The 11,898-nt window shown below is 33.7% G+C and overlaps 2 protein-coding genes across 2 annotated transcripts; one reads left to right on the top strand and one right to left on the bottom strand.

The window, feature by feature from the left end:
- Positions 1–1,256: 1,256 nt before the first annotated feature.
- On the top strand, positions 1,257–2,242 carry LOC108321107 (uncharacterized). Its single transcript, XM_017552756.2, has 2 exons — positions 1,257–1,528; positions 1,625–2,242. The coding sequence occupies exons 1-2, from the start codon at positions 1,442–1,444 to the stop codon at positions 2,087–2,089; spliced, it is 552 nt and encodes a 183-aa protein (XP_017408245.1). The 5' UTR covers positions 1,257–1,441; the 3' UTR covers positions 2,090–2,242.
- Positions 2,243–3,348: 1,106 nt separating this feature from the next.
- LOC108321070 (protein GAMETE EXPRESSED 2) lies at positions 3,349–10,312 on the bottom strand. The gene is made up of 15 exons (XM_052875945.1): positions 10,225–10,312; positions 9,818–10,138; positions 9,209–9,547; positions 8,676–9,002; positions 8,180–8,428; positions 7,833–7,979; positions 6,936–7,244; positions 6,520–6,644; positions 5,894–6,111; positions 5,573–5,800; positions 4,826–5,055; positions 4,429–4,667; positions 4,074–4,230; positions 3,769–3,932; positions 3,349–3,464 (listed from the first exon to the last, which is right to left on the bottom strand). Exons 1-15 carry the CDS (start codon positions 10,310–10,312, stop codon positions 3,453–3,455), a joined length of 3,153 nt encoding a protein of 1,050 aa, XP_052731905.1. The 3' UTR covers positions 3,349–3,452.
- Between the last annotated feature and the right edge of the window lie 1,586 nt (positions 10,313–11,898).

Raw genomic sequence — 11,898 nt, forward strand, 5'->3', positions numbered from 1 at the left:
ATAAATTAACCATGTTTTATAAATTATCCGACTTTGTTAATATTGATATATATTGTTTGATTTGTATCTTATATTTAACTTTTAAGATATTTAAGATTGATGAATGAATACCCAAAAAGTAAAGAGTTTGGTGAATGATTAAACTAAAATATTTAACTTTTAATTAATTGTTAAATTGATAAACCTTTTAGTACGTTGTGCCCTTTTTTTTATTAGTATCTTATATTACTGATATGAATGTTCTGATTAAGAAAATGAGCATTAGTAAATCACAATAATTGATTAGTACCAAGCATATATGTTTATTTATTTGTGAAGTTCAAATAATTTTTGACAACCTACCTAACTAAGTCACAACTAAATGGACCAGCAATTCAGCCTGGCCCAACTAATCGTGGGCCCAAATCCGTTAGAAAGTTATTGTTTATCTATAATAATATCAACCATTTTCTAATATTAATAAGCTTCCACCTACTTGATAATAATTTATTGTTCGTAAAGATATTTGCAACGGATTTCATATTTGGTAATAACTTATATATATATATATAATTTTATTTTTCAAATACTCTATTTGTTTCTCCCTCTATTATAAAAAAACACTTCCAAAATTTATACCAATTTTGATGTTGACCGTTGATTAAACCTTCTAATATTAAATGAACGATTTATTTGATTTACATTAAGAAATTGCTTTCTTAGATGCTACATTTAATATTTAACTTATTTTTTCTTAACTTTAAAGAAAGTGTCACTAATATATATTATTAACTTTCAAAAAGCTTATAGCCCGACAAGGAAATGTGACGGAAATCCGTTAAATAATCCAGAATTAAAACACTAGCTTATTTTAGAATTTTCCTTTGTTGGTTTATTATTTTGGTACAACGACTAAAGACACGGGAAAAGTTTATTTTCAATTATAAATAACATTTGCATAGTTTTTAAAACTAACATTTAATTTTTTTGAACATTTTCGTCAAAACAAAACATAATTTCTTTAAAAGAATTATAGATTTATTTTTTTGAAATAGTTTAAGCAAATGGATCCCATATTTAACATAAGGTTGTTTATTGAAAATTGATTTTGTATTCATAGTTATCCCCGAAAAGAAATAGTTTGAGAATTTGTGCATGGCTATTTATTTGTCCCATTTGAGTATAATTTGGGTTGGAAAATGTAGCAATTAGTAGTTGTCTTTTGCCTGCACTTTCCGTAACTTAGGTAATAAATGATGTTATTAAATAGAAGATACCAAAAGGTGTGAACTTTGAAGCCAAACTGCATTTACTAGTGTTTACCAACTCCTCTTGAGCCACTCACAAACCATACCAAACATACTTTCACTTTTCTTCTTCTCTCTCTTTCTTCTTCTTCTTCTTCTCTTTTTCTTTATATCACCAACAAAGTTCATACTTTTCAGATACCCATTTTCTCATAATGACCAACAAATCTCCAGTTTTTCCAATGCCAGACCCTCAACATTTCAGTGACTATGGCTTTGACCCTCAAATAAACTATTTTCAGGTTTCTCTTTCTCTTTCTTTTTCTTTCCCACCCATTTGGAAAAATGTCTTTTTTTTTTTTCTTTCCATTCACAAACTTTGGCTTTCTACAAAACAGGTGTTGGAAGAAGCCATGAAGCACAAGCGTGAGACGGCGAGATCCATAGATTCCATCCACTTCAAGCTCCAAAAGCCCATTTCCAAGGACGAATCCCGTAGCAAAGCCCACAGGCCCAGGAAGAAGCGCTGGTGGAGAAGCGCCCTCCTCTTTTTCAAGTGGCGCTGGACCCATCCCCGCGACAACGACATTGACCAAAACGACGTCCACCAGGCACGAGCCCGGGCTTTCCGGGCTTCCATCTCGGGCCCCGTGTACTGGACCGAGAGCCGAAGCGGCTCCGCCACGCCCCTCCGCACTTCCAGCCGCCCTTCCTCCGGGCCGCTCGCCGGCACCCTCACGCCGCCGGCCAAGGATGATGTGGACACGCCTTACATAAGTCTAAGAGAACTCAACATGGAACAACAACATCAACTTCAGCGGAGGATGTCTACCTCAGCCATGCCCATATACTTGGTCACCTAGAAAACTTTCAGTGTTTCTTGTTTTTTCTTTGTTATTATAATTTTTAACCTAAGCAAAGGTGTTTGTTTGTTTGATTTGGGATGGATCATCGTTTTGATGTTTGTTTGTTGCTCCCTTTTAATATATGCAACTGGTTTTGACCATTCCAAGGTAGTTGTTGTGAATTTCTTAATTAACAGTTTTTCTTGGATTGAGGATGATGAGATTCAGAGTAGTTAGAAAGTACTTGTTACTTGCACGTTAGTGACATTTACCAACGTAGCGCCAAGATTTCTGTCCGTTAAGTTGGACCCAACCCTAGGAGGTCCTGGTGTTGGGAATTGAGGTTGTGGGGTCCAAACGGCAACGTTTCATAGAGGCTGCTAAAGGTGGAGGGAAAAGGTAGATTTTTTATTTTTGAAAGGTCCTATTATTTCATTGTCATGGGACATGGAAAAACACTGGCGTCAACATGGATGATGAAAGGGTATGAGGAAAAATCCAAATTACTAAACTATCATGGCATGTGCATTGCCATGACCTAGTGGGAATTTAGGTTCATGAATTTTGTGTAATAAAATAAAAATTGTTGGAGAATTTTAAGAACAAGATCTTTGTATTGTTTATACAATTTTTTCATATTGCATTTTTTATAATAAACTTTTGGAGGATTGATAATTGTTTTACTATTTATAGATCCAATCCTGTTCTCACGAGATCTAACCTAATATTTTAGTTGTCTGTGTACTTGTAGGATTCAAATTAATATTTTAATTTCAACAATATAGTTATTATCTACATTTTTTTTTCCAGCTAAATCTAGATGTATACTAAATTAGTTCTCAGTTTATAAGTATATATCAGTTAACTTTATGAAAGACAGTTAATGTTAGGATCTAAAATTTTTCAACTGAGTTAAAATAAAACATAATTTACAATTTATTTTTTTCAAAATCAATTGAAGATCTTTTAAAAATAAAATGATAAATCTGAAAACAAACAAAATAATCTTGGACTAAAATGACAAGGATTTTATTTTTAGGTATAATAATATAGTATATTATTATTTATGCATTACAACTTGTTTTAAAGAAATTTTACATTTTCTTATATTTTCTATTTATTATTTTTTATTACTCTATAATATTACTAAATGAAATCTAAATATAATTAATATTTAAAAACCATATTATTATACTTCATCACTTCTCTACTTAAATTAACTACATAATTTTCCAACATGAAAATAACGATCACATACTCTTTTTCAAACTGTTTTTACAACATTATACATACTTTCCGAAACTGTGTTGTTTTAGCATAATAAAAATACAGATAAAATACATAGCAGATCATGAATAACATTGGTTAGCTGATAGATTCTTCAACTTGGCACCTGAAAGTTCCAACATTGGTTATTAATATTACTGAATCACTGAAGAGAGTAAACTTAACTGAACAGGAAACACTATTTCTGCAAAGAAATCATTAACCATTTTCTCCTTTAACTTTTCCATGTCTACCTTCCAAATCATGAAAGAAATTCTGTCAACGTGTTCTATGTATATTCCAAGACTCTTAAATCTTTCTGTATTTTGCATGTTAGTGTAGTTTTCAAAATAATTATCATCCTGATCTCAATAATTATAATAGTTCCGCAACACACTTAGTAATTCTTCTGGCTATATATGCACACTTACAGTTTCTCTGGGGAAACTCTTGGAATTAGATAACTCTGAAGAACTTTCTTCTCTGTTTCTTCTTTCATGTGCAAGAAGAATAGCACATTTACAGGTGAAGTAAAGAAGCAAGGCTCCAAGAGAGAAAATGATAACAAATTCAATGACAATGATTGATCCTAAGGCTGTTACAGAAGATGGAACAAGATTGTAAGTCAGAAATGAAATACATCTATGTTTCTGTTTTTGATAAACAGATTATGGAAATCATTATGATAAGATGAAGGACTCTAATTTTGAAATCATTTATGAAATACAGAACTTACTGTGAGCCAGAAATGAACTCATTGGTTGTTTTCTCATTAAATTTACAGTAGCTTCTGTGTATAATGGCATTGACATGCCATCTGCACAATCTGGAAAACATCCGTAGTTTCCCATGTCATTTAATGTCATTGTTAAAACAGCTCCATGCTCACCTCCCTGTATAAAATCAAGACAATTTTGCAGTGGAAATTTTCATAAATTCTACTACACGTGTCATGAACCTGTGGTGAAGGAACACATGACAATGATTTTGTCTATGTTTTTTCTTACATTTAACTGATGACGGGAGCCTATTGAAGACCGTGTTTGGTCCTCAAAGTTCATGGTAAAAACTGAAGAGAATCACTCACTCACATGATAGAACAGTTGCTGCATAACACTGTTGCAGTCATTGACTGTGGCCTGAAATCTGATTCCATGAGCTTTGACCATAAAGTGCTCTGAGATAGTAACATATGTCTGAAGAGGCTGCCACTGATAATTAATTCCATGCTTCAATTCCGTTGTATTGATCAAATGAACTGGTAGGTTTGTCACCAACCATCCATCATTTACTTCCATGGAGAACGTCACAAAAAAGTGAGCCTGACCACCTGATATGATCCATCAGCAGAATGTTAAGCCTGCAAACCTTCTTTTGACATTATCATGTCAAGAACAACATGGAGAACCATGAATTCTTAAAAATATACAGAAAACAATTAGTATAACCATCAATACCACTACCAGTTTTATTGAAAGAATACCATACCAGGGAAGGTAAGAAGATCGGGATCTCCAATGAAAAAGTCAAACTTATCTTTCTCTTGGTCAAAGATAAGGGTCTCATCTTCATTACTCCTCAATATGATGAAGTAGGGGGCTCTAATAAATGGAGGGTCATTGATAGGATCAACAAAAATTGGAACACCAAGTGAATTTACTCCGTTCTTATTCCTGGTTGAGACTTGAATGGTATCTCCTCCATAAAAATTTTCATTTCTGAAGAACAAAATTCACCAGGATTATTAACAGTAATAACAAACAATAATTGAAAACCAGATCTACATTTCTACGTGATAAATGTTTTCCAAACTAGTAATAATACATGTTTTATGAGACTTATGACTTCTGATTTACTAAAGCTCAGTCATGTGGAATTACTTCTTAGACCAACAGAGTTGGATAGAAAAGACATACAAAAGCACTAGTGAGAAAATATTTTGGTGTTTCTTGACATTTTTTGATTCATGAGCATGTGATATAATTCTGTAAACATTAAACATGTTGGCAAGTGTCACTATGAAAGTGCAGCTCGATAAGATAAGACAGATAACAATGTAAGAAGTCAATTTTAAGCATAACTCAATCTTACCAAATGTACTTGTAATTTGAAATTTGCATCCACTTATATATTATAAACATGTTTTATCTCTAGTTAACGTAGAATTTACAAAACTTTTCGAAGAATAGAATTGTTTTAGTGAATTTAAGCAATAAAAAAATATGTAAAAAATACCCCAGATACTGAATTGACTGAAGTGCAAAATTAATAACTTCCACAGAGCCTTCTATTATTAAACTGGTTGCAGTTTCATTTCCTGTGTCAAATGTAAGTTCACTCCACATTACTTGCCCAAATTGCATAGCCATAGGAGACAGAAGTACAATTCCAGATTGAGCACTAAGATTGACAGAAATATTTTCCATAGGATTTGAATAAGTTATCTCAAACCCGGTGAAACCACTGCAAGAGGGGAACAACAAGATTGTACACATAAGGGCAGTTCAATTAAACCATTTTCTAAGAAATATTTATACATATGTAGCTTATACATACCCAAATCTAGGACTTATTGAATCTTCTGTTGCTTGCAGTTGATTTGGAGCAGAAACAAACTGAGGTGGAACATTGAGAACAAATATGCACACGGAAGCAGAAGCAAGATTTCCATTTATATCAGAAATTGTATACCAAAAGGAATCATTTCCATAATACCCTTTATAAGGAGTGTAACGAAAGATCCTTCCATTCTGTATAAGTGAACCGTGATCTGACTGAAATAATGCAGTAGAAACAACCATTTCTCATATTAAAAAAAATATGAAGACAAAGAATTGAAATATTCATGATTATTAGCAACTTCAGACACATCTCTCTAAAAAGGACATTGCACAGTAATCCTGAAACTTAGTTCGTCACAAATTACGGCAAGTTAATGATAATTTTTTATTATGCAGAGAATAAATATTGAGTCGAATATTTACTATTTGACTGTATTCTAGATCACTGACGGATAATGAAATGATTTGAAGATAATAAACCATTTCTTTGTCAACATCCATCATCTTCCAAAATGTAAATCATAAATAGGATTTTTACTGGTGAAAATCAGAATCAACATATATATAATAGAAAAAGTCTGTTATGAAGAGGTTTTAGTATGCATTCACAAGATATCTTACTTTTGAGAATTCAACTATACTTGCATTATCACCAGCAAAATAATCATTTGTTAAGACATCAAAGGCAACGGATTGGTCCTCCCAAATAGATATTGTATCATTGTTGGCTTTTGGAAAATACTCACCTGCAAGCCAAGCAAAAAAATCCTTAAAAAAAGATATTCTTGGAGTAAATTAGACAACCCCAGATTTCTGAACTTGAAAATTCAAACTTTAAAAGCAGACATATTTTCACTTGGTCTGAAAACTGGTCAGATAATGGAAGGTGTGTAGAAAAGGTCAGATTAACAGCAGCAATATATCAGCATATAGAGATATAATAATTATGACACATATATATCTGAGTAAAATAAGCAGCATACTTACCAAAATAATAACAAGGATAAAAATATAAGGTGCATGTTCTTTGAACTTACTGCTGTACACATTGATACTGAAGGGACATGATAAGAAACTTTTGCCATCAAAGGAAGCACAAATCTCGTAAGTTCCAACATCTTTGGCCATGTAACTGCAGCTGTATGATCCATCCTTATTGTCTGTAATGTCCAAAGTCGAAAAGCCAGAACTATTAACAGAAGCAATCTCCAATTTCAACCTAGATTGTTGTGAGAGGACGGGGTTTAAATATGAATCCACAAGCTGGACAATTATTTCATTTTTGGACAGCTTTGGCACCTTTGGAGAAAAGCTCGTGACACTTGACAAGGAAACATTTACTTCACCTGCAGCAAGCTAGGGGGATATCATGAGAAATGATTGGGAGTAAAACAATAAATATATCTGAAAATTAAGAGCAAAACTTAGATAAACCTTGCAATAAAATTATATCCTATTGAAATATTTTGCAGGATAAGCTTAAGCTGTTCCGTGAATGCACATTAATCATTTTTTATGTAACAGACTCCTCTATGCAAGAATCTTCGAGGCTTGAAGAATGGATAATGCAACTTGTGAAGAATGAAGGCAACAGCAATAGAACTATAGCTTAGTTGAAGGCAACACTGATATTATAACAGACCAAATAAAAAAACTTAAGCAATTGAGGGAAAATACATGAATAATTATATCTATATTACTTCGGAAGCAAAAAACCTTTGATCACTAAGCCTCCTTTTACTAAAAACTCTTCTTTCTGTGGGGTTGAGTTTCTTCTATGATTCCTTCAATTCATATAATTTGATTGTCATGCAAATAAGGAGGGTTTACCATGAGATGAAGTAGTGCATAAAAAAGCACTTTTTTTTTCTTTGTATAAGCTGAGGACAACCTTATGAAAATCATTCCTTTTCATATAATGCACATTATTGTACCTGCTTTTACCTCTTTTCGGAAAGAATGTCCCTCATTCAATAATATGTTTCCACAATATACATTAATATCATAAAATCCACTTTTTTCTGGTATGTAATCGACTCGAAAATCACTTGCCATGATAAAGCTCCCACTCCCATTAGACTGAAAACATTGTGAAACTTCATTAGAGTCTTTACTAATTATGCACCAAAAATTAACTTTTGTCTTCCTTACATTGTTTCTCAACACTATTGAAGATGATGGCACAGTTTCCATGTGACCGATACCATCATATCTCAATCCTGAAGCTATTCTGCTCCCTGATGTCAAATACAATTATAACAATAAAAAATGAAATAATCAATTTCATACATGAATGTAGCAAGAAGTTTATCTTTGAAAATACCATTATTGTCAAGCACAGGATATATGACTGGAATAACTCTGTACGAGTCATTTTCTATTGAAATTTGTACTTGAAGTATGTTTGCTTGGACAGGGGAAGGATATTGATAGATGTCATTCAAATACACAGATAATTCTTCCTTTACACCAGCTACTGAATCATTTAAACCTGATCCATTAACAACACTTTTAACCCCATCACAGTAACCTATTTGAAAAGGAACATGACAAAGAAATTAGATTTTTCATGCTGAAATGATTATGCAAGTAACTACAGTGTAAGAAACTACTTATAGTGAAAAGTCAGCTTCGGCTTTTTTGCTACACAGACAGATAGATAGAGAGAGATGAAGGAGAAGGAAAAATACAATGTTTATATCAGTTATAGTAAACGATCAAAACAAGAGTGAAAACAAAATGATGTTACAAACGACAAACTCGGAATGAAACTTTACCTATAAAAACAGTATAAACATATGGCATGTTGGAAATGCTTTTATTATGCTTGGAATCATATATTGTCAATAGGAAGTTCCCTGGCTCAAAATTGCTAAACGAAAACAACTGAATTCCAGCATCCACTTCTTGAAAATGGAGATCTGATATTGGTATCGACAAGTTTGTGTCAGTTTCAACAACTTCAGAATCAAAAGGATACAGTCCAGAAACCAGATTTCCGTATTTATCTAACTGATGTATAAAGATTTCCATCTTGGAAGACAATTGCCATGCATGAGATGCAACGTTCCATTTGGCGATACAGTTAGAGACATCTATAGCTCCTGGCAATTGAGTAAGAGAGAGAGGTCAAGCTATTGTAGATTTGCTTTTAAAAGTAATAAAATGATATATGGAAGAAACAAAGAAACAAACCCCACGTATGAAATTTATAATGAAACTGTTTGTCTATAAAGCTCAAGCATGTAATCAAGGTGGTCCAAATATGATATATAGCACTTAATTATAATTGAAACAAAAAGCACACAACCTGGATTCACCTTCAATGGTAATGGAGAACCCTTCAAGGTTTGATTTCCTCCTTCTAAGCTCAATGAGAACTTTCCAGCTTTCGTCACAATAAACTCAATGACTATATAATCAAACTCAGTCCACCCCATGTTAAAGATATCTGGAGCACTTGCAACAGCGCCATTTTCATGCAAAACAGACAACTTGAAATCAGGCAAATAGGACACTTGAGTCGTCTTAGAGATACCGTTCCCAAATGCATCTTTAAGTAGCACCATAAGCGTAGCTTTTGAACCAGCTTCGTACTCATGTCTCACTCCTTTCCATGATGCAACGCACACAGACGGGTACATGTTCCCTTCAGTAGGACGATAATATCAAGCATTACTTTACTATCTGGCACATACAAAACCAACGTAGCCTACACTGATAGGTAATAGAACACCAAGGTATGAACTAGAATGAATAAAATTATCTTCGTTCCCATTTTGCAAAGGAGTGATGTTTTCCTTTTACTTTCAACAGAATCCTTGAAGTGATTTAAAAGGGTACTTAGTTTTAGTTCCATCAAAACCTACCTACCTACCAATGAATCATTCAGTTCTATTAGACAGTTTAAAAAGTAAACCTGGTTCAACTTGGAAATGCAAAGATGAATCATCAACTTTATAACGCTCCTCACTGATGAGTACATTAAACAATCCAACCCTGATGGGGGTGAAGAAGATCTTCCATTCATTTGGGTCTCCTTCGAAATCTGACAACACAGTAGACACATAGGAACTGTTCCCTTCCTTTCCATTCACAGTTAGTGTGGGATTGAAAACTTTTTTGTCAATCTTATCAGCATTCTCAAGCACTTTTACTTTGATGGTTGCTGTGTCACCGGCCTGGAATGTGCCCTTGTCATCCCACCAACTAAAAGCGAACAGGGGAAGTTGTGATCTATCTGTCTCAAATGAAGAAAAAGAAGTAAGGATGGTGCAAACAAAACCTATTTTTTTCAACGATTTAAAAGTGCTGCTTCATGGTAACCTGAAGTAAGATATTGAGAACAATAAACTGAGAAGAAAGAGAGAGCGCAGAGTGAAATGGCAATGAGTGTGCGTGCTAGTATCTCCATTTTCTGAGAGAATCTCATAGTGCAGTGCAGTGAAGGAAATGACAGTTTATAAAGGACAGTTTTTGAGCAGTTGATGGCAGTTTACGAGCAGTTAGGCGGTGAAAGACTCTAAATTTATTCCCCAACATACCCAATCCGTGACCACATTCACAGGCGATGAATGCCATTTAAAGTTGTTCGCCGCTGTCACGTCTTGCCGGAGCGCCGCTGTCTGCGCCAGGGTGTGGTTGTCAGGTATGTGTTTGCACTGGTTTTCTCTGGGTTTTGATTGGCTTCTTTGGATAAATGTTAAGGAAAGGGATTTATTAGAGCCTGTGAACGTCAAACATATAAGCTAGAATGACTGTTCAATGACGAGCGGATTTAGTGTGTGCTAATGTGGTTCATAAGCAGAAGTTAAGGACATCCAATGAAGAAAACTTTTATTCATACTATTCAATGTAGAAAACCAAACTTTTTCATTGGAAAAACTTGATTCACATGTTATTATTGTTTCATGCAATCACCAATACAATTTATAAACTCACATATTTTTTTTTCTGTTTATTCGATCTAGACAAAAACGATTATTGAGGACTAACACATTGACTGTTCATAAGACTCTAACCACTAATATATTAACTATCCTCCATGATTAATACATTAACTTTTATTCAATTTAAGTTTACCTAGTGAATGCATAAACTGGAACCATAACATGATGACTCAAGGACTAACATACGAATGTATCAGTAATACTAAATGATTAAATGGAAAGAAATAATATGTAGAGTAGGAAGAAATTTAGAAAAAAGCCAGAGATAACAATGTAGAGTTTGGATACGAATTTCCTCACCCTTTCCTTCCCTCCACCATGTCTTAATTCTCTCCAAGACTCACCTAATGAATTCCCTTACTTGGGGGTAGTTGCCTTGATCTTTAAGTTCTTATATGACTCTAGTTCCTAGCCTTTCATATAGGCTGTGTAATAGATCAGATTTCATCTGACTGACTCAGGTAAAGTGAAATGGCTAGACTTGTTGTAGTTCAGAATTCTGATTCAGCATATCTTGTTGGAGAGTGGAGGAGATAAAGAGAGGAAATGTTTTCTTTGACATATCTATTACTTTTCCTTTAAATTTTGGTGCAGTTTTAAGACTTCTGATTTGGTACTGTGTTTTGTATTGGTAACTGACAAAGATGCATTTTCACTTTAGCATTTTGTTCTTTTCCTTTCTTGAACTGATATATCTTACATACAGTTTTCTCTCGAATTTCAGGTCGCTTTTTCTGTGATATCGTTTGCTACTGGAGTTCTCATTGCTGCCCTTAGAGATTTTTCTTTTAACCTTTTTGGTATAGCATGATTTGTGTTCCCTTTTTCTTCAGATGATAGCTGCTATACCATGGTGTTATTAAATATTAATCTAATAATGGAGGAATGGACGCTGTAGTTGTGCATTATTTATTCATAATGCTGCTTACTCATATATATGCAGACCATGTACCTTGTGTTGGTGGAAAAATCTGTTATTGAAGATGGACTTTCATCCTTGAAAATCAACTTCTATGACAACTTTTTATCTCTTCCATTTTATGCTTCTCAT

The sequence above is a fragment of the Vigna angularis genome, chromosome 4 (assembly GCF_016808095.1).
Source record: "Vigna angularis cultivar LongXiaoDou No.4 chromosome 4, ASM1680809v1, whole genome shotgun sequence".
NCBI lineage: Eukaryota > Viridiplantae > Streptophyta > Magnoliopsida > Fabales > Fabaceae > Vigna > Vigna angularis.

Excerpts from the sequence above, each read along its gene's own strand:
- LOC108321107 (XM_017552756.2), top strand. The coding sequence starts at position 1,442 with ATGACCAACAAATCTCCAGTTTTTCCAATGCCAGACCCTCAACATTTC. Across the intron at positions 1,529-1,624 it reads CTCAAATAAACTATTTTCAG|GTGTTGGAAGAAGCCATGAA; the intron begins GTTTCTCTTTCT and ends TCTACAAAACAG.
- LOC108321070 (XM_052875945.1), bottom strand. The coding sequence starts at position 10,312 with ATGGAGATACTAGCACGCACACTCATTGCCATTTCACTCTGCGCTCTC. Across the intron at positions 8,429-8,675 it reads TGTTTATACTGTTTTTATAG|GTTACTGTGATGGGGTTAAA; the intron begins GTAAAGTTTCAT and ends CTTTTCAAATAG. Across the intron at positions 4,668-4,825 it reads CGATCTTCTTACCTTCCCTG|GTGGTCAGGCTCACTTTTTT; the intron begins GTATGGTATTCT and ends GGATCATATCAG.